Raw genomic sequence first — 22,076 nt, forward strand, 5'->3', positions numbered from 1 at the left:
TCTGGAGTCGGTAGACACTCTGGAGTCGGTAGACACTCTGGAGTCGGTAGACACTCTGGAGTCGGTAGACACTCTGGAGTCGAGGACTAAAAGAGGAAGAGAGTGCATTCCAGATTCGGTCTCAGAAAAACATTTCCAAGAAACTTTTTAAGATAACGCTCAGACTCAAAAATTAACCCGGTGGATGCCCATTTTTATGACATTTCATTCTCAAAACAACTGTGGACCATTGTAGAGAGAGAAATGGTAGAATCTATGAAAATGGGGCCAGACGGGAATGCAAAGCACTGAGAAGACGAGGAGTTGTTCACACGGGAGGTAATGAAAAGTACTGAACCATCCAAAAATCCGCGAAACGTCTAGCATGACGAGTTTTCTACGCCAACTCAACGCCTAACGGATTTAAGAGCTTTCCCTGGTATCGAGGTTGACTTTCACTGAGCACCTTCGTGGCTTGGGAAGACCATGCATGGACGTCAAAGGCACGTTTCGTGAATATCAAATTGTGTTACGGTCGTCTCCGATTCGGACGTGTGATTTCTTGACACCGACTTTTTATTCTGTTATGCACTACCACTCCAATCCCGAATCCCGGCCGAGCATCCAAACACCTCCTGTCACGAATGAAGAGATGTGTGCAGGTCAAATCAAATCAAATTTTATTTGTCACATACACATGGTTAGCAGATGTTAATGCGAGTGTAGCGAAATGCTTGTGCTTCTAGTTCCGACAATGCAGTGATAACCAACAAGTAATCTAACTAACAATTCCAAAACTACTGTCTTATACACAGTGTAAGGGGATAAAGAATATGTACATAAGGATATATGAATGAGTGATGGTACAGAGCAGCATACAGTAGATGGTATAGAGTACAGTATATACATATGAGATGAGTATGTAGACAAAGTAAACAAAGTGGCATAGTTAAATTGGCTAGTGATACGTGTATTACATAAGGATGCAGTCGATGATGTAGAGTACAGTATATACGTATGCATATGAATAATGTAGGGTAAGTAACATTATATAAGGTAGCATTGTTTAAAGTGGCTAGTGATATATTTACATCATTTCCCATCAATTCCCATTATTAAAGTGGCTGGAGTTGGGTCAGTGTCAATGACAGTGTGTTGGCAGCAGCCACTCAATGTTAGTGGTGGCTGTTTAACAGTCTGATGGCCTTGAGATAGAAGCTGTTTTTCAGTCTCTCGGTCCCAGCTTTGATGCACCTGTACTGACCTCGCCTTCTGGATGATAGCGGGGTGAACAGGCAGTGGCTCGGGTGGTTGATGTCCTTGATGATCTTTATGGCCTTCCTGTAACATCGGGTGGTGTAGGTGTCCTGGAGGGCAGGTAGTTTGCCCCCGTTGATGCGTTGTGCAGACCTCACTACCCTCTGGAGAGCCTTACGGTTGAGGGCGGAGCAGTTGCCGTACCAGGCGGTGATACAGCCCGCCAGGATGCTCTCGATTGTGCATCTGTAGAATTTTGTGAGTGCTTTTGGTGACAAGCCGAATTTCTTCAGCCTCCTGAGGTTGAAGAGGCGCTGCTGCGCCTTCTTCACGACGCTGTCAGTGTGAGTGGACCAATTCAGTTTGTCTGTGATGTGTATGCCGAGGAACTTAAAACTTGCTACCCTCTCCACTACTGTTCCATCGATGTGGATAGGGGGGTGTTCCCTCTGCTGTTTCCTGAAGTCCACAATCATCTCCTTAGTTTTGTTGACGTTGAGTGTGAGGTTATTTTCCTGACACCACACTCCGAGGGCCCTCACCTCCTCCCTGTAGGCCGTCTCGTCGTTGTTGGTAATCAAGCCTACCACTGTTGTGTCGTCCGCAAACTTTATGATTGAGTTGGAGGAGTGCGTGGCCACGCAGTCGTGGGTGAACAGGGAGTACAGGAAAGGGCTCAGAACGCACCCTTGTGGGGCCCCCGTGTTGAGGATCAGCGGGGAGATGTTGTTGCCTACCCTCACCACCTGGGGGCGGCCCGTCAGGAAGTCCAGTACCCAGTTGCACAGGGCGGGGTCGAGACCCAGGGTCTCGAGCTTGATGACGAGCTTGGAGTGTACTATGGTGTTGAATGCCGAGCTGTAGTCGATGAACAGCATTCTCACATAGGTATTCCTCTTGTCCAGGTGGGTTAGGGCAGTGTGCAGTGTGGTTGAGATTGCATTGTCTGTGGACCTATTTGGGCGGTAAGCAAATTGGAGTGGGTCTAGGGTGTCAGGTAGGGTGGAGGTGATATGGTCCTTGACTAGTCTCTCAAAGCACTTCATGATGACGGAAGTGAGTGCTACGGGGCGGTAGTCGTTTAGCTCAGTTACCTTACCTTTCTTGGGAACAGGAACAATGGTGGCCCTCTTGAAGAATGTGGGAACAGCAGACTGGTATAGGGATTGATTGAATATGTCCGTAAACACACCGGCCAGCTGGTCTGCGCATGCTCTGAGGGCGCGGCTGGGGATGGGAGGGAGAAATCAGGTAACAGCATTGAGACCAGCGCTGGCCACCAGCATAGCAGATACAGGCAATGGGACTCGGACTGGGCTGAACCTGCAGAGATCCACTCCCAAGCACTTCAGCCATATCGTTGGCACCAGACCCTTTGAACTTCAGGCCAGGAGGCTGAAGAACACAGGAACAGCAGCCCAAGCACTGGTTGACTACCCAGTTCTCAAAGAGGAATGCCCGAGCAGCTTGTCCAGCCCAGCTCCAGACCTACATGACCACCACCTGGATATCCTTCTGTCTTCCATTAGTGATGGCAGGCATGGCACCCTTGCCCTCTTTTACCTTCTCCCTGCCACAGGGATTCACCTCCCACAGTTCTCCAATGATTCAGACCTCCCATTCTCCCTGCAAACAGATCTAGATTCATAATAAATGCCTATGGCAACAAAGTTATGGTGTCTATATGAATTTTAGACATGCAGGATATACAATAACCTTGACAATACTTTGGTCCATTGGTCATTTATTGCACCTTAAATCGAATGCGAGTAGTCTACAAATATATTGCCTCCCTAACTTGATAGATGATCCTGTCAGTACAAAATGAGTATACATTATTTTATTACAACTACGCAGATGGCAGTAATTGCACTGGGATATCTACTGTCCATATGTCTTTGTGACCTCTGGCATAAAGGGGTTCCTTGAGCCAGCGTGGGTTTGACAGCTGTGTGAGGTGTTTCTCTGTGAGCCCAGTGTGCACTGCTGCCTTCTCCAGCTCCCTCAGATCCTTCTCTGGCACATTGTCAGAGCAGCACCAGGTCTCCCCCACTTCCACCAAGCCTAAAAATAAGACATGACGGGGGTTGCAGATTCATCTACTTTACAATTGAAAATGGAGTTTAAAACAAACATGCAATGTGCTGCGTTTTAGTCCTCACCACTTGCTCAATCATGCAAAAGTCTGTTTTTACCTGCTACGACTCCACGGCCAAATCTGTCTCCGGATGCTAGAAGTTCCTCTATTTGCATGTGGCTCATTCCCAGTGTATGGGTGAGGATGTCTCTCCACTGGTCGGCCTCCCAGTCCTTCTGCGCAATATGAATAGCTAGAGTGCAGTTTTCCATTGTGGATAGCAGAGGGCGCCAACGTGTCTCAATACTTTTTACACCGTCCAGTACTAATCCTGCATACGGCTGCTTGAATGATAGGCAACCCACTTGTAATGTCATCGTCACTCCACGTCGTAACCAGGTGCTATTCTACTCTATCAGTCTAAACCAATCCTAAAATAATGATCTAGTAAGAAGAAAGAGCTATTGCACACATCATCACGCAATCAATCAACGCCTTTGTAGTCTCTGCGTAAAATCTGGCTGGCTACATGTATCCGACTGTAATTATAAAAGGAGCAATGGTTGACTTGTATTTATATAGACCACCTCGTTACAACAAATGCAATTTACTCGGCAATTCCTCGACGCACCGTAAACGTAATTCTTTACATTAGCCACAATACTTTTCAACTACTCTCCCAAACCTTACGCACTTCCTGTTTGTCCTGTTAACAAGCACGTCTTGATAAGAAGGTAATGAGAGTTCCAAAATGTTTAAAATAGGCGCATAGTGCCATCTAGCGACTGACAAGTCCATGGAAACCATTCATTCCATTATTTGTATTCACTGTAAATTGCAGCAAATCAAGTAAACACAATGTGGAAACGGAGAAGTATTATTTCAATTTGAAATCAATGTTCATGCATTTGACAAGTCAACAAAATGACAACCAGATAACTAACAGTGATTTAAATGTTAATAATTTAACACGTACTGAAGTGCTTGCCAGCAGAAAGAAAAACAGCTATATTGCCACAGAATGTGTATGGTGAAAGGTTAGAAACAAGGTACAATAGAGGGGAAAAGTATAACATTGGTCCGTTCTCGGTCAAAACATGATTTCAAATGAGTAATGCTCATCTCTCAGGCCAGCTGAGAGTGGTCACAGAACATAGACAAAATTAACAAAACATGAGGGGATATATTAGAAGTTCAATGGGGTGATGGGGAGACCATTTTGTTTGAAGGGGAGTCACAAATTCACAAACAAATAATTTTTCACAGGTATAATAATAGAGAAGCAGCACTGTAGGTTTTCTCCCTTACATTACCCAATGTAGACCTGGCAAGGTAGAAGACCCAAACAGGCTGTTTACCCATAATACTCAAGATTAATTGAAAACTAGAATACACTACTAGGAACCTTGAGGTGAAGTTGTGCACCATGAATCTGACATTATTGTAACAGCAAAAGCCAACTACAATGACTGTCATACTGCCATATACTGACTATACCAAACATTAGGAACACCTTCCTAATATTGGCACCTACTAACATACCCCGTTCAAAGGCACTTAAAATCGCTTGTATTGCCCATTCACCCTTTGAATGGCACACAAACAATCCATGTCTCAAGGCTTAAAAATCATTCTTTAACCAGTCCCCTTCATCTACACTGATTTAAAGTGGATTTAACAAGTGACATCAATAAGGGATCATAGACTATCCAGGTGAAAGCTATGTTGTGGAAAGAGCAGGTGTTCCTAATGTTTTTATACACTTAGTGCAAAGGGCCACTAGAGGAACAAGGTTGTAAACCTTAATACAATTAAGTGGACATAGATCAGGGTCTTAATTCAGGAAAATACCCTATGAAATCAAAACCAAACCATCCAAACACAAAAATGGGTGTTCGGGAACAATACTATATATACACACGCTATTATATTACAACAAATGTTCCTCACAATAGAGAAGTTAAATAATTGAATAAACAAAAGCAAATATACCCAAGTAGCAAGCTAATCTTAGGTTTAAAAAGGTTAGACTAATAAACATGATCGTGTTGTCATCTTAACATATAGTATTTGAGCTTTGATACAAAAAAATAAAAATAAATCAGGGTTTGGGTAATGTGACAAACATACAACAAAATGTATCTTCAACTGGAATAAGGTGAAAGATATCTGAATTATAAAAGAGGATGAACGCTTTGGAGATATTTTGTTGGCGGCCAGAACATCACAAGGAAAATAGAAAGTACTATACAGTATATCACATAAAATCAATGAAAAGGAACTAATTATTTCCACTGCCAACACAATGGAAAAACACACGTTGATATAAGAGTGCTTTTTGTTCCACATACTCTGCCATGGATTTTTGTTTTCAGAAAAAAACATGTCCAAATTCCGGTCCCATCACTCACTTGGAGTGACTTACATGGAAAGCTATGCTCTTCTGCCTCTTCTTTAAAGGAGAAGTTGTTTGTTTTTTACAATCAAATCTCTATTTCTGATGTAAATGGCATGTTATAGAACGGTCCAGCTACCTTTTTATTTGTGACTTTACTGGTTTTTGAGAAACTTATCACAAACAGCAAATCACTTCCTCATCCTCGTTGTGCAATATGGGGGCCCAGAAAAAAACTTGAATGCTCCAAAAACACCAAAATAGGTTACTTTAGAAACGGTAAAGCTCTCAGTATAGTGACGCAGGTATTTAGATATGTACACAAGAAATCGCATTATCCCGAACTTTATCCACAATGTTATATGCCGTTTCTAAAAGGCCATATTTGGGTGTTTTTGGAGCCTTTGTTCATGTTTCAGGGCACCCATACTGCACAACAATATTGAGGGAGTGATTCGCCGTTTGGGGTAAGTGTCTACTTAACCTTCTAGAACATTCCATTTCCATAAAAAATAGATATGTGGTTGTAAAAAATACTTATCCAGCTGTCTGGTGCATGTGAAGTCCATCAAATCCCTAGAGCAGTTGTTGCAAAGCTTTAATTTAGTCAGGCATGTCAATGCACAGTTTTGGAGGAGGCACAAAGTACTTCCCTGGGCTCTGTGTGATCACCACACCATTTTTTTTGCTGAACATCGGGGCTATTTTTGGCGGGTCGTGTGCAGGCATCTCCTCGCACACCTCAGGGTCCTCGTGGTGCAGGTCATAAGAAACGTTCCCATACTCCCGCAGGAAGGGAAAGAGCTCAAGAAGAAACTGGCAGAAATCTTTTCGGATGCCAAACCACCCTGTTAGAAAAGAGAGAAAAAAACCCAGTTAAAACAAATATAGCTTGAAGCAACATTTAAAGAGTTACACTGACTGGATTCTCAGATGAATAAAAATAACACTGCCTCAATATGACAATATGCCAATTCATTCTGCTGCACTGCTATCACTGTCTGAGGAATAACTCACAGTGGTTGCCTCCTTTTTGGCCAAAGGTTGTGAACATCAGAGTCACCAGGGATACCCAGAGAGGCACGAAAACTGACACATAGCTGGAGCTGTAGTGGCCATCCAATTTATGGACCAACAGGATCTGAAGAGCCAATGACAGAGACAACAATAACAATGTCCCAACTTCTTTAACTCTCTGAACACACTAATAACTGGGGGGGGGGGGGATGTCATGACCACATACCTCAAAAGTGAGCAAGGGTACAACGATTGTCATCCAGCTTATCGCCATGGTGATGTGAGTGCGCCGTTGCTCTGCGATTACGTCCATAGACCGCAGAAAGAGCACTGACCACACCATGTAGTAGAGCACCACAAGGCACAGGAAGGACATGAGGATCCACAGTGGCACACAGACGACCTGGACGACAAAAATCAACAGAATGTCAACGTATATTTCCATTCCAACTCTAAATATATTGTACTCAATTCCCATAATATTTCAGACCTAAATATTAGGGAGGTAGTTCTCTTACCAGCCATGGCCAACTGATGATTTTATCCAGTCGCAGGGCAATGAAGATAAACTGGAGAATATTGACCGAGCACAAGATCTCCAACTAATGCAAGGAGATAGGAAGAACAGAAGAAAATGGGTGAGGGGGGGGAAATGAGGGAGATATATGTATCTATCTATTATAATCACCAAGATCTAGCCTAAATATTCCATTTGAGAAAAATAACATCCTTGTAACTGATAAAAAATGTCAGACTGACCTCTAGAGAGCGATCATGGCGGAAGCCCCACACACATGCTGCAACAGAGACAGGCGAGACGAAGAAGAGGGGCATGAAGACCAGCAGCCAGAAGTGGGTGCCCCTCGCCACACGGTCACACACCAGAACCTCAAAGGTGAGCAGGAGTAGGTGGATCCCAACCGCTATCAGCATGGCCTTGAACTCCACACAGGTTTCACCCTCAGCCCTGCATTGCCAGCATAACAGGCACAGTAAATAAGGCATACTAGTCAGCAGTGGCAACCAGAGAGCGTCATATTGATAGCTAATGACAGCCACACTGACAGGAAAACAAAACATAAAAGCATTTGGGATTAAAAGCACACCTGTACTGTGGGTTATGGGACCAGACGCCTGTGCCAACTGAGGCACCGATGATAACCATTAGCTTCCATAGCCAAATGGGGGCAAACACAGCCCAATAGCTCCAATGGATGATGCCATCCAGACGCAAGGACAGTAGAACAGAGAACAGCAACAGACAGGCATAGATGAGAAATTTACTGAGAAGAGAGGGAAAAAAACAATTTCATCAACCATGAGTCTACTCAGCAATAAATTGAGTTTACTACTCATCAGATTATGTTAGCGCAGGCTGGTACAAAAATGTGCACCCCATGCAATTCCAGAACAAGGAAACTGAGCTCAGTAGAGTCAGCCATTCCGACTATTCAGCTGGTTTGTTATCTAGCTAGTTGGAATAAAAACAATTAACGTTACCTAGCTAATAATAGCGACTGTAAAACAAGGCTGGCTAGCTAACGTCAATGTTTGCTAACTTGGCTAATGCTGTCCTTCCCCAATATAATAGCTAAATTAGTTTGCTAATGTTCGTTAGTTGTGTCAGAAGTCCTAATGGTTCACCGGTTCAGATAGCTCGCTAGTTCGCTAACGTTAAATTAGTTAAGTTCCTGGTAGCTCGAACGCGAGACGTTAATTTAACAGCTAGATTTCTCTTTACGTTACCTGGGATTGAAGTCTTGAAAGAATCCCCGAAGATTCATGACTATATTTTATATCCTTATTTGGATTAACAATAAAATTACGTATCAAAAGGATGATTTTTTTATCAAACTGCTTGCTATTGTGGTTCACGCTAGCTAGAGAGATAGGCCACTAGGGGCGTCATGTACAGTAAGGCTACTGCCACTGGCAACAATGTAGCTAATGTTGTCAAAGCAGCTTGCTTCAATGATAATGGAGCATGTTCGACATTGCAGAAGACTGCCGACTGACTGATCTACAAAGAACACTGCATCGTAACTAACTACTCATTATTATTTGTAGATCAGTCCGTCACAATTGACCCGTGATAGATAACACTACGATTTTGATCCTCTCTTACACTGCCACATTCTGGCACAGGGCATGAACGTTTTTGACTGATATATATATACATTGTAGCCTAAACGCACGCAAAAAATAAAATAGGTATTATGTTTTAAAGCAACGGGCACGCATTTAATAATTGAGACAATGAAAATGAATATTTTTCATATCGGAATTAGCCATATCTAAGTATGTCCATAACCATTTTTTTAATTGGGTGAAAAAACTACAAAAACCAGACTGTCAAGTAATGTTTTGCAGTCTGGGAACTCTCACGTTGATTCGTTATGAACAATACATTTTGGTAGATGTAGTTTATAATGTTTTCAAATGTTATTAGTTGTCACGAATCACAAACGCATTTAAACTACATTATCCAATAGGTTACACTATGCGTGTATCCTGCCTTTTAACACCAATGACAGCCGAAGGATGGAGGCAGGTAATAGCCACTAAAACAAATACATTATTCACGTATTATGCGCCTTTCATTTAGTCCCTTACATGTGTTGTCAGATCGTCCTGCCATTGAACCAAAATCATGTTTTCTAAAGATGTTTGGTCGTTATTAACTTGCCCCTGTAAAAAGCTATGGCTAATGTGAAAGTTTTAGCTATTGTTGTTTCCTTGGTGGCCTGTTTCTCTCACTTGTCTACCCGGCGGCTTTCATAACATTTTGAAAAGCGAGGCATTGTCAGTGGAATGTACTTCTCAGAAGTACGATATGTAGTTTTTTTCAGTGTTAGGATACTATGGTAATTTGGTCACACACAGTATTGTACTGTATTCAGTAGTGTACAGCTACACTCGTAGACGCTACTTTAGCCCTATTGACAATAGTGTCTTCTGGCAGGGGGATTTTGTTAATAAGAGCTCCGACGCTTGCTCAAAACATTAACACGCATGGCTTGCGGTACTGTTTTAGGAACGTGTCTTTCATATCAGTAAAACAAATCAAAAAAGGTAAATTACTACATGCCTTTTATAGGGTTAGTGTTCCCACACGGCCATTTCTTCACCGCTAGTTTACAGAAGACATGGGCCGCCAACTGTGCTAATTAGCTATCTTCTTCGATGAGGTTTAATGGCGTTTGGCATCCAATACATGTTGCATTACCGCCACCTATTAGACTGGAGTATAACCTCCCTTTTTGCTTTGCTTAATTTCTTCTTTTTTTTCTCAACAAAAAACAATTACAACAAATACCCTACCATCTAACACTACACTCACAAAAAAAGTATAATAAATACCATAATAATGCATACCGTAGTCCTACTTCAGGCCAACATCCTGAAAAGATGGGACACCACCCCTTAACACACCCTGTAACTCTTCTGATGTCAAGACTCGCACACCGAAATATCTCACTACAGCTGCCACCACAACCTATTTTCTGCGCCTTACATTCCATCCCTTCAGTACAGTTGATAACCATTACTATAAATTCCAAAAATCCAAACTTACAGAAACATATCACTTGTTTATTTATCCCCTTGTACTGGTACAGATCTTACTACTCACACCACTCCTCTCAGGATCCCTCCCCATTGATTCATCTTCCTCTACTTTCTTCACTGCCTCAGCATATGACAACTTTTGCACTACTCTAACCCTGGAAACTTCAACTCTCTCGCAAGGGACATTTCTGATCTCCAGCCCCATGGGCACCCCTACAATTAACACATATCACTACTTTCCCCAATGGTACACATTCCTTTTTCTCATGCCCTTCTGCACACTTCTCACACCTAGGAACCTTCCCCCAACACACTGCTGCCACATGCCCATAAGCTTGACACCTGTAACAATGTAATGTATTCGGGTCAAAGGCTCGTACAGGATAACTTATATATCCTAACATCACTTTGTCGGGCAGACTCGACATCAGACAATGTATTCTGATTCTCCACTCGGTGCCACTCACGACAAGCATCACAAACACTGGGAATATTCCCCTTCAGTTGGTCAGCTTTCACATTTACTGCTACCCCAGTAGTCACTCCTTTCAATGGCACCCTTTTCCTGAGAGCAAAATAATTCACATCTCTTGCCCTCATTAGTTTAACATGGAGCACCTACTCCCTCTGACCGGCAGAAACACATATAATTAGCACAAGACCACTTTGGATTACCCTCACAGATTCCACAGCACCCAACTCTGTAATTGACCCACCCTGAAATCTCAAATGGATGAGCCAAAAGGCAAGGGTCCACTTTCTCCAAAAACTTCACTCCTACTGTCACAGACTCATCTTTATCCTGACCCTCGGTGCTCCTTATGATAATACTGCACTTCTCCTGACATATGCCATTTAACCAGCTGTCACAATCTCCTTTATAATCAGCACGAACCCCTCGGGATGTAGCGCTCAACAGTGCATCCCACATGTAAACCCCTAATTAGCTATCTAGCATGCTCTGAACACTTGTGTGTAAGCTGAAAGGCGCTGCATGGTCAATCCAACGTCTGCATTGGCCGTGCAGCATTTACGGTGATACGGCCTAAGCAGGGTATTCATACTTCTTGCACTTCACAGAGCATTTTGAGAGGCGCACAGCCTCTGTGTGACTCCAGAGGCTCCGCGACTGCGGTCACACCATCCGTACGGCACTTCCGACCATATTTTCGGACCAAGCATTATTGTCTCTAACTGGGGGATGCAGTGTAGTGTTTGTCAGTATATGGGGTCTGTACAACACCGAAAGATTCTTTCTCCCTGACATGAAAGATGAAGGGCCGTATGAGCATATGTTTTCGAAAAACGTTTCGAAAAGCGATGATTATTGACGTTTCTAAACGTTAAAACGCAGCATGGATTTGTAGTTTTACACAGAGCCAAATCTGGGCAAATGCAATGGTGGCAAATGCTTCATACGGAGAAGGGTTTTTGAGATCTAGTGTACAGCCTACACTGTGTGTTATCAGACATCTAGTGGTCCTTCTGTAGCTCAGTTGGTAGAGCATGGCGCTTGTAACGCCAGGGTAGTGGGTTCGATCCCCGGGACCACCCATACGTAGAATGTATGCACACATGACTGTAAGTCGCTTTGGATAAAAGCGTCTGCTAAATGGCATATATTATTATTATATTATCTACAAATAGTGTTGGAAACAACAAACAAAACTGCATGTCTAATAATTCCAGCAAACCTAAATTATTATATCAAATTGCAGCTAAATAGCAACCCATATTCCCCAAACGTCTTGTATATAAACTCTATGAACTGGTGTATCACATCATATATGTTTATTGACACGTCTTCTTTTATGTCTCCCATTTTCCATGTCTCGTTTCAGTATTAGCCAAGTATGAAAACCAGATAAATGTGTTTTCTGAATTCCTTGAAGACTTGCCTGACACCGATGAACCTGTGTGGGTTTTAGGAGAGTGTTACAATGTTAAAACAGGTAGGCCGGCATCTTCCAGCAGTCAGATTGTGATTTTATATGTGGGGAAAAAGAAGCAGAATAAAGGGCTTGACGGTGCTTCTTGTTGTGTGGTCACAGAAAAGACAGAACTCCTATCAGACGTTCACTCGCGGCTATGGTTCACCTACAGGAAAAAATTCTCTCCCATAGGTGAGTGAAACGGGCAGATGTTATTGTGACATCCAATTGATTTCTAGTTGCTTTAACGGTTAAGTGTCCATCTTTGCTTGGTCTGTAGGCGGAACAGGCCCCTCTTCAGATACAGGCTGGGGATGCATGCTACGGTGTGGGCAGATGATTCTTGCACAGGCCCTGGTATGCTCACAGCTGGGACGAGGTGAGGAGGATGTCTCAGGAGTCGTGCACATAGCTGTATGGGGTGGGGATCTATGGAACTGCATCAGCAAGGGGGTGTTTTATGTGGGAATTATTCATCTGGGGGAGAGATTTTGAGGATCCCAAATAGGTCATGATATGTATAGTACTATGTAATCAATTCAACAGTGAGAAACAGAAAGGGTATCAGAATGCATAGCTGCGGAAATTAGGGGTGATGAGGGTGCTGCAGCACACCCTGAAAAATTAGAATATATATATTTTTTGCTGTTGTGAATCTTTTTTTTCTTCATAAAAGTAGTGCACTGGGCCTTTACTAGTCCTGTATTCCCTGACCATAGCATCTGTAGCATGGCTATGTCAGAATGGCACAGTGATTGTGGCCTGTCTTCCTGTTGTAGCCTGGCGTTGGAGGGCAGAGGGAGGACAGCCAGAGGACTACCATCGTATCCTCCACTGTTTCCTGGATAGGAAAGACAGCTGTTACTCCGTACACCAAATGGGTAAGACAGAGTCATAAGCTAACCCTGCCTTAACCACACCCTGGCCTGACCACACCTACCATGAATCAGCAGATCAAAAACAAAAACAACAATTCTCTCACATTCCTATAATTTTCTAGAGGACAGGTCCTCAAAGTAAAAAGGTGTAACTTGAAGAAAGAATATCAAATAGCCTGATGAATATGCGGCAGGTTAGACAGGCTAGAAAGGAGCCATGAGTTAGACCTTTGCAGTGAACTTTGTTTGCCTTTTACCTGCTTGCAGCTCAGATGGGAGTCGGTGAAGGGAAGTCTGTGGGAGAGTGGTATGGCCCAAACACAGTTGCGCAAGTACTCAAGTAAGTATTTTATGAGCATGTTTTACAACTGATCAATTCATTTCTGAATATTGATTATCGAACACTGAAAAGATCAGTAATCAGTGGACTCAGTGACTTCAAGACTTCAAGTTAAAATAAGTTTGGGCCACGAATAAGAAACCGGTTATCTCTCCTCAGGAAACTTGCACTATTTGATGACTGGAATTCTCTTGCTGTGTATGTGTCAATGGACAACACGGTGGTGATCGAGGACATCAGTACGTTTTTCTTCCCCTCACTTGTTGAACTCTTACCATCTGAGAGTTCTGTATAGGATGCCAAAAGGACACAGATGTTTTCTTTCCATGTCCTCTCCAGAGAAGCAGTGTCGCCAGGCAAGCAGAGGGAGCAGATTGCGGCCCAGACCCTGTGGCTGGGGGGAACCCTTCACCTCTGGAGAAACGCCAGAGCAAGCCTGTTTGCACACGCACGGGAACAGAGCCACGATGTGTCCACATTCTCAATCCCAGTCTTGTTCTGACTGGAGGCCCCTGCTGCTGGTCATACCTCTCCGTTTGGGAATCAACCACATCAACCCTGTCTACATCCAGGCCCTCAAGGTACAATTAATTCTTCTGTTCTTATTCAATTGATACTAAACTAGAATATTCCTGTAGTTACTGTTGCCTTTTAAATAGTTATACTGGTCTCACTTTGTGTTCTCCCATTCAGGAGTGTTTTAAAATACCACAATCCTGTGGTGTCCTGGGAGGAAAACCCAATCTGGCCTATTACTTCATCGGATTTGTAGGTGAGTCTAAGAGGAAGCCGTAAGTGAAGGTTCCCAAAAAGGAAGCAAATTTTTTTTTTTAAATAAGCCAAACCTGTGAGTTGTCAAGCCACTGTGTTCAGCCAGGCCTGTATGTGTCCTTCAGGAGAGGAGCTGATCTACCTGGACCCCCACACCACCCAGTCAGCCGTGGAGTCAGAGTCTGGCAGCGGAGTGGACGACCAGAGCTACCACTGTCTGAGGAGTCCACGCCGCATGAAGATCACCAACCTGGACCCCTCTGTGGCCCTGGTGAGAGCTGAACCCACACACTGACCACCACAACCTGCTCTGCTACCAGGCCTCCTGTCTCACGGGCCTTGTTTGCATAGTGTAAAAAAAATAATAATAATTTAAGTGGCATGTTCTAAAGTGTTGCTCCAATGTGAATTTTGTGTACAGTGGGGATGATTTTGCCAAATCAAAATTCAATTATTTATTTATTTATTTCCCCCAAGGGATTTTTTTGTAAGAGTGAGGATGACTTTGACAGTTGGTGTAACCTGGTCCAGCAGGTAAGAGTCATCCACTCAAGTCACACGTCAATGCAGATGGAGGTTATTCTCTTGTGATTGAGACCCGTGTTCTTGTCCTTTTTTTAAGGAGATCCAGATGAAGAGGAACCTGCGGATGTTTGAGCTGGTGGAGAATCACCCGCCCCACTGGCCCCCCTTTGTTCCTCCCACCAAACCAGAGGTTCAGACCACAGGGGCAGGTATGAGCTATGTCACCAGACCGACCCATAATATTACACCAATAACAAATTCTGGCTGCAAATAATTATAAGGATACGGGTATCCAGCTTCCACTCTTATTTCTCTATATTGTTTTGAGATTACAGTATACAGGAAGTGTATTTATTTATAGGTATTTATAGGTTATTTATAGGTTACTTTAACTGTATTGAAACTTCTATGTGGTGTTTAATCTCAACTGCAACCTACAAACTAAACGGAGTGTGCCGTGTCAAACGGATTACTGTCTGTTCTCTTTTTGAACAGAGTTCATCGAATCGTCCGACAAGCTGTTTGAGTCTGAGGAGGAGTTTGAGATCCTTAACGTGTGACCAGCTCCCCCTCCCCTCCGCCCAGTCCAGTGGATGATGGCGATTGGGTTGATTCCCTTGGCCACCATCTTCCATACTGTGCTGTAGAAGTGCCTCAGAACAACACCAAGCATTAACTGCTTACCACTTTGCAAAAAAAAGATAAGAAAAGTTTCTGGACAACAACTCAAAACAAAGTGAGCAAATGAAGGCAGAAATGTGATGTACACCGTAAACACAAGCTGGCACTGTCTCATTTTGATGTTGTAAATAGGAAACAAAGCCAGGGTCCTACAGTAGGTGAAGACAGGGGTGAGGATGATATCTCCTCATTACACACTACCTCCTGATGCCAGGAGACAGCAAATCTGCAGACACATTGTTTTTCCAGGGTTAAAATACAAACATTCAACAAATAACTTAAGAAAAGTGCCTCTCTTAAATATATGTATGTTATTCAATGGTTAGAATAAGGGGTCTCCCAAGGTATTGGTGTGGAATACCCCCTCCCCCCATGTAAATATGCCTGACAATAAAGATATTTAAATATATATGATAATTCAGCCTCAGGGTTGATATTCTGTTTTAGTACCATCTTCCTCGTGGGTATTTCTGAGGAGCTTAAATGTCCTTGTGCACAGTGTCATGTGGAAAGGGAATGTGTAGAATGGAGCCTTGAGCGGTCATTAGCAAAACTGGCTTGTTTTCTTGTGATGAGCCAAACCCATCTGTTCCTGCAAACCCCTTTCCACTGATTAATTGTTGTTCTATGATGGTTATTGATTGTCCCTGCAGCCCACTGTATTAGTACTGAAGATGATAGCCCGTGGTGACAACTGAATTATAATGGTTCTACTATTACTGGTTTTCATCGAACCCAGTAAATGAAGACAAGCTGTGGATAACAGCATTTGCTTTATTTTAATGTTATAATCCAATACGAAACAGTTTTTTTTTTCAGAACCCAAAAGTGATTACTTCCATACAGGCACAGAGCAACTTTCCAGTAAATGCCCTGTGAAATATAAGAAAATAAAACCCTCTTGACTTACGGAAAAGACATCAGTAAGGCCCACACAAAAAGTATTTTCAAATTGACAACCAATACAAAACCAACTTCTTGGCAAGGAGCAATAGGAACATGTTCTCCAAGTGTAGCAACAACCACCAAAAGAAAATAAACATTACAGACATTTTCAATATGAATAATTAAAATAAGAAATAACTCCCATTTCTTTCTTTCTCATGCTATAGACAACGAGGCTGAGTATTCACAATCTGGTTTACAATGTATTAATCCATTCAAAAGCAGGATAAACCAGTGACATCCGACATATACAAATCACTGTTTGGATGAGAAGTACGATGAGGTGAGCTACGAAACCGTCGCATTTATATATTTGTCCAGTATACATGAAAAAGGCATGCAGGAGTAGTCAGTTTGATATGTTACGCCAAGTCAGTGTTGATGACAACGTTGGCATAAGTGTAGAAATCCCTAAACACAAGCACCTGATAGGCCTGTGCACTAAGGATGAGAACTTCACCATGAGAGCGAAGAATGCGGAGGAGCAAGAGGCTAGGTACCTGGCTCTGAATGACCTGAGTATCTAGTAGAAAAAAAGAGCACCGGGACACTGAGGAGTTGAATTATGGATGCTGGACAATCTCTCCTGGCACCATCTTCAAACCAAGAACCTAAACAGGGCTGTGCCTCTGCCAAGAGAACTTACCAACAGTGAAACACTGATACAGATCGATTACCTCCTTAGGAGAACTCACAGCACTGGGAGATTGCGAAATGAATTGTACTCCAAGCGTGCAGTGATTTTTCCTCTGGCTAAAGGTGAGCACTGCTCCCGAGGGAAGATGTTGGTGGTGATGTTGTTGTTGTTGATGATTATGGTGGTTTCAGGGTAGATGAATAGCAGCTACGCAAAATATATTATCCTTTGTTAAACCTCTGCACTCAGGTGTTTTCGCCATTTTCAAAGCGCTGAACGTTCCGGGGAAACCACCAACTTTTAGTGCTCAGTAGCTTGTACATGTTTTGATTTTCTAATACATTTACTTACACGATCAGGTAATCACCAGGTACTTCGCAACTAAAAGCCACAATATTTGCTGTGCAATTGCAATTTCGCTACACATCTACAACGAATAATCGCTAATTTTTCTTGAAGCAGGATGCACTTCGGTAAAAGTAAGACGACACTTAAATTGAACAGGTCTGCGTTTCGATTGGTCAGTCTTTTAGGGTTTATGATTTACTATAACATACAACACTACCAGCCAATAAGATCGAGAGGTTTTTACAATAATTAAGTACATTTTGTTTTAAATGGCTCGACACTTCGTCTATGTTGGAGCACTATAAAATGGTACGTAACATAGAAGTTCGGCAATTATGAAACAAAGATGCCAATGTGACAACTCTGCTATAGGTTGTGTATTTAGCGGTCCATATAATTGACTCGTCACGGTGGTTGGCTACAGACCTATTGTATTATTTTTTTTTGTTGCAACATGTAATACTTCATCTCTCAATTTCAAAGTGTTTTGGAGCCAGTCATATTTTTTGCAACAAATCAGCTTTACAAACTCAAGGGACAGTACAAGATATCTGAGCAGAGTTTACACTTGTTTTGGCTCACAATGTTTTAGCTACTCACTCTGCTGATGGAAGGATTTCATGCAAATTGTAATGAGGATGGCCTACGTATAGGATTATATTGGCCTCATGGGCCTATTATGGGCCACGTTCAGTTTCCCAACCCTGTTGAACGTTGCCATGAATAGAGCCGACATGATTACATGTCGGAGACGGAGAGGCATGCTTGTATCTGAACGTTCCAAACCTTTGTGTGGTGCTGAACGCGCCCCTGGTACCGTCCCGTTCAGCCTTAGGGGGGCAGTGTAGCGCATACCGGTGTTAAGATGAAAACACTGGAATCTTTAAATGCCCGGATTCTGATACTGTAATAGAATGGCACTTTGTCCACTGGACAATTGTTTCCAAAGAAAGTTCGATGCAAATAAAATTTGATTTGATTTGATTTGAAGTTTCCTTTATTCATCTACGTTGGCTTTTAGTGCATAGTTGCGTCACAAGATACGGTACTTGCATTGCCCACGCTCAAGCACGGTGTGACGAAACCAACCAAATGCAATTGCAATATGGGAACTCTTGCACATGGGAACTAATGCGCTGCAGGTATCCACTTTAAATTGTCATAGTAACTCGTCAGGATCTGGTGGTTAAGTCTAGTTTGTATACAGTTCATGATGCCTACAGTAGTTTGATACCTGCAGGAACACGGTCACTTGGAACGCAGTTACTGTCCGTGTATAGGTTGTTTTTGCACTCCTACCAGCCAGTAGGTCTCCTCCATGCCTTTTCCTTGTGGAGACATGGGACATGTCCAAGGTCATTATGTATCACAGATAAGTCACTAAAACAGTATTCGGTTGTTCATTTGATTATTTCCTTTGAGGGTAATAGAAATGCAAAACAGTGGGAGCACAAAACACTCAACTGACCTTGAGCTCTTTCTTTTAACCAAGTTGAACCTGGTTGCCTCTCAGATCCACTAGGGTCTTTGCTGTGCAATGGCCCAAATTGATTCCGTATGATGCAAACAACATGGCAGGGAAAATCCTATTTTGGGAGTGTGGGATAAAGCGATGGGTAAAACGCAGCTTTGCTTCATCTTTTAGCCATATTGTGCTTTCTGGTGACAGCTGAGAGGACTTACGCTTTCCCGTTGACTGAAACACACCACTTAGGGCCCTATTCAATTGAAACTGGATAAACGTGTACATCCTAGACAGTTTCTTTGAGGGTGTGTGTTGTTGTTGTCTGTTAGTCATGGAGGCAGCTTCTGAGTGAGTAGTTTCTCAGTCTTCTGTTGCTCTATCTCCAGCTCTCTCGGATCAGCTCCTCTGTGCTAGAGGAGTACTGCTCCAGGATCCACAGCACAGAGTCTAGAACGTTGGTCTCCCTCCCTTTTGTTAATGTTCTTAAACTGGGATTGATTGGGAACAGGGTTAAATGAATGGTGAAATTGATTGAAATTTCACTGACAAAAGGTTCGCTTAAGTCAAATGTTTGTTTCTTTCTCGATTTCACGAAGACGCCGATTGTGAGCTGTTTTTGATGCCTCGGATGTCTCCAGGCTAAGGTACCTGGTCAAAGATGTCATCAAAGTGCGCCTGTCTGCCTGTTCGTTCCAGCACTGTTTCATCAGAAGGACACACTCCAGGGCGTACGTGGTCCGGTGACACCACAGCATAGTGGAGGAGGGTTTCTCACCTTCTGGATGATATTTGACGGGAAGAGAACATTGGGACCATGCATTCAACTGACCACGTATATGTACACACATTCAAATGTAGCCTGAATCACTCGCGCATATTACACTGTTAAACCTGTTTTTGATTGTGTCGGGGGTTGTGATTGGATGAGCGATCGCTACCTTCAGCAGACAGTAGGGAGGTGTTGCTGCTATTACCAGCTGTTTAAAAAAAGAAAAGCAATATGTGGAAATACCTAATACAGTACTAGTGTCACGCCCCGATCTTTTTCACCTGTCCTTGTTATCCTCTCCACCCTCTCCAGGTGTCGCTTGTTTTCCCCCAGTGTATTTATCCCTGTGTTTCCTGTCTCTCTGTCCAAGTCAACCAGAGCTTTTCCCGTTCTCCTGCTTTTTGCTATTCTCCCTTTTTCTATCTCCCCCCCCACCGGTTTTGACCCCTGCCTGTTTCTGGAATCTGTACCTGACTGCCTGACCATGAGCCCGTCTGCCACTCTGTACCTCCTGGACTCTGATCTGGTTTTGACTTTTTGCCTGTCCACGACCATTCTCTTGCCTACTCTTTTTGGATTATTAAACATCTTAAACTCCAACCATCTGCCTTCTGTGTCTGCGTCTGGGTCTCGCCTTGTGTCATGATAGCTAGAGTCCAATTGAGAGGAGAATCATCAAAAGGGTTGCACAGGAAGACTATATGATGGAAGGTATCCGCTCCTCCTGACCCCGACTAGGACGATGAAGTGGAAACAAAAACGTAATATTAGAACATCATATAGTAAACGTAGCAGTTGCCTGATTTAAAAATAAAAGACCCTTAGCTTCCTGAAGTTACCACAAACTATATCAACATTCCACCACCACACCCTGTTCTAATTCTCTGTTCCACTTTCCTCTAGAGAAAAATGTCTTCTCTATGAACAGATGGTGACATTCTCTTCCTGTTTTGCTGGTGTGTTTGTGTGTGTGTCTGGGTGTGAGTGAGGGCAGTGTGTTAGTGTGTGTGTTCCTTTGCGTTTAACCCCCCCCCCTACCCTATGTGTTTTTGTATAATTTGATATGTTCTCCCATCACCTCCTGTGCATAAGGTGCCTGGAATGAACCAGCAGTTGGAGGCTGGGCTGGGGCCCCGATGGGAAGTGGGTGCTGCAGCCCAGAGACCTGACCATCCCAGGGTCTTGGTCCACACGGTGGGTGGGTAGCAGAGGCCAGGACTGCCTATCTGTGTCCAGCACCACATACTCCAGTAGGAGTGGTCCCCGACACGCTGGCGGAACCCGTAGAAAGACATATTTCTGGAGTGGCGCACCAGGTCGGCTCCAGACATCGACTACCCAACGTCACGCACACTGCATAGCGTTAGCCATGAAGAGGATAGAGCTGTAGACGGTACCAAACAGAGGGGGAATGTGGAAAAGGATATGAGAACATAGTGATGTAACACAAATGCAAATATTCAAAACCAGGGACACTCCCAACGATCTGATTTAGCCCAAACTATGGCTATTCATGAAAAAACCCTTTAGCCCCAGATCTCCTCAGCTCATTCAGCTGTACCTGGTGGAGCTTGATGTGTCTTGTAGGAGGAGTTTTCTTCTGAGTTCATGGTGGTGGTCAAGACAGCGTTGCGTGCTCTCCGCGGCTTGCCGTGGTTAGTGAGGGCGCGGTAGTGCACATCCTTGTAGGGCAGGCTGTAGAGCAGCGTGTTGTAGGGGATGAACACGAGGGACCATCCGTCAGATGCATGTCCAGAGCAGCAACCTCTGGTTGCCCCCTCCAATCAGCACAGAGTGCATGCCGAGGATCACCACCGATTTATAGGGAACACAAACACAACCACACAATAGGTTAGTAGTAATAGTAGTAGTTGCGACACAGTAGTAGTTGTCTTTTTATACTGTCTCTGGTACTTATTGTAGTACTAATAGTAGTTAATGGTGGACAAATAGTAGTTGTACTGAAAGAAAAACCACAATGAAAAAACAGGACTGTTTTCTGCTCTCTGGACCCTAGTGAGAGCCAGTCGTATGCTAGCAGGGTCCTTGTCTGTGGATACCACGGTGGTTGTAATGGTAATTGGCCACCATGCTGACTGTGTCCACCCACGCACATCCTCAGCCGAGGAGATGATCCCTATGTGTGCTCAGCGGAAGTGTCTCACCAGGCTGAGCAGCGCCCAGGTGGGCGAGGGCGCCGTGCGGGCAAAGGTAAGGTGCCCTGCTTCGATCATCCAGCACATAGTTCACACAGACCCAAGAATAAAGAGGCTGCTTCACCGTAGCCAGGGTTGACAGGGCCCAGGAAGGCATTAGCCTTTGACTAGTGGCCTAGGCAACCCTTGAGTGGCATGGATGTCTGGCAGTCCTCATCGATGATGACATACTCGAAGGTGGCGCCCAGAGACAGTGAGGGGACATTGTCGATCGTCTCCATAGTTAGCCGCGCTGCAGTCTGAGGCAGGACCTTAGAAAAACAGAGGGTCACATTTCC

The 22,076-nt window shown here is 43.6% G+C and overlaps 3 protein-coding genes and 1 pseudogene across 6 annotated transcripts; 1 reads left to right on the forward strand and 3 right to left on the reverse strand.

The window, feature by feature from the left end:
- Positions 1 to 2,373: 2,373 nt before the first annotated feature.
- Positions 2,374 to 4,928, reverse strand: LOC124005859 (protein EOLA1-like). The gene is made up of 2 exons (XM_046315488.1): positions 3,432 to 4,928; positions 2,374 to 3,300 (listed from the first exon to the last, which is right to left on the reverse strand). Exons 1-2 carry the CDS (start codon positions 3,688 to 3,690, stop codon positions 3,086 to 3,088), a joined length of 474 nt encoding a protein of 157 aa, XP_046171444.1. The 5' UTR covers positions 3,691 to 4,928; the 3' UTR covers positions 2,374 to 3,085.
- An 18-nt stretch (positions 4,929 to 4,946) lies between these two features.
- LOC124005879 (transmembrane protein 185-like) lies at positions 4,947 to 9,937 on the reverse strand. Of its 3 annotated transcripts, none has more exons than XM_046315524.1 (7): positions 9,814 to 9,937; positions 7,832 to 8,008; positions 7,485 to 7,692; positions 7,244 to 7,327; positions 6,952 to 7,128; positions 6,726 to 6,849; positions 4,947 to 6,556 (listed from the first exon to the last, which is right to left on the reverse strand). In XM_046315524.1, exons 2-7 carry the CDS (start codon positions 7,888 to 7,890, stop codon positions 6,312 to 6,314), a joined length of 897 nt encoding a protein of 298 aa, XP_046171480.1. In that variant the 5' UTR covers positions 7,891 to 8,008; positions 9,814 to 9,937; the 3' UTR covers positions 4,947 to 6,311. The 3 variants fall into 3 exon arrangements, with proteins under 3 accessions (XP_046171480.1, XP_046171472.1, XP_046171489.1); XM_046315516.1 differs by lacking the exon at positions 9,814 to 9,937 and adding an exon at positions 8,472 to 9,581; XM_046315533.1 differs by lacking the exon at positions 9,814 to 9,937 and adding an exon at positions 8,226 to 8,464.
- On the forward strand, positions 8,695 to 15,835 carry LOC124005865 (cysteine protease ATG4A-like). 2 transcript variants are annotated; one of them, XM_046315495.1, is made up of 13 exons: positions 8,695 to 8,764; positions 12,134 to 12,244; positions 12,344 to 12,415; positions 12,504 to 12,602; positions 13,003 to 13,104; positions 13,369 to 13,441; positions 13,601 to 13,680; positions 13,781 to 14,022; positions 14,135 to 14,213; positions 14,338 to 14,483; positions 14,690 to 14,746; positions 14,835 to 14,946; positions 15,233 to 15,835. In XM_046315495.1, exons 1-13 carry the CDS (start codon positions 8,710 to 8,712, stop codon positions 15,295 to 15,297), a joined length of 1,293 nt encoding a protein of 430 aa, XP_046171451.1. In that variant the 5' UTR covers positions 8,695 to 8,709; the 3' UTR covers positions 15,298 to 15,835. The 2 variants fall into 2 exon arrangements, with proteins under 2 accessions (XP_046171451.1, XP_046171460.1); XM_046315504.1 differs by lacking the exon at positions 8,695 to 8,764 and adding an exon at positions 9,146 to 9,276.
- A 3,307-nt stretch (positions 15,836 to 19,142) lies between these two features.
- On the reverse strand, positions 19,143 to 22,019 carry LOC123990461 (annotated as a pseudogene).
- Between the last annotated feature and the right edge of the window lie 57 nt (positions 22,020 to 22,076).

Source organism: Oncorhynchus gorbuscha, linkage group LG02 (genome assembly GCF_021184085.1).
Source record: "Oncorhynchus gorbuscha isolate QuinsamMale2020 ecotype Even-year linkage group LG02, OgorEven_v1.0, whole genome shotgun sequence".
Taxonomy (NCBI): domain Eukaryota; kingdom Metazoa; phylum Chordata; class Actinopteri; order Salmoniformes; family Salmonidae; genus Oncorhynchus; species Oncorhynchus gorbuscha.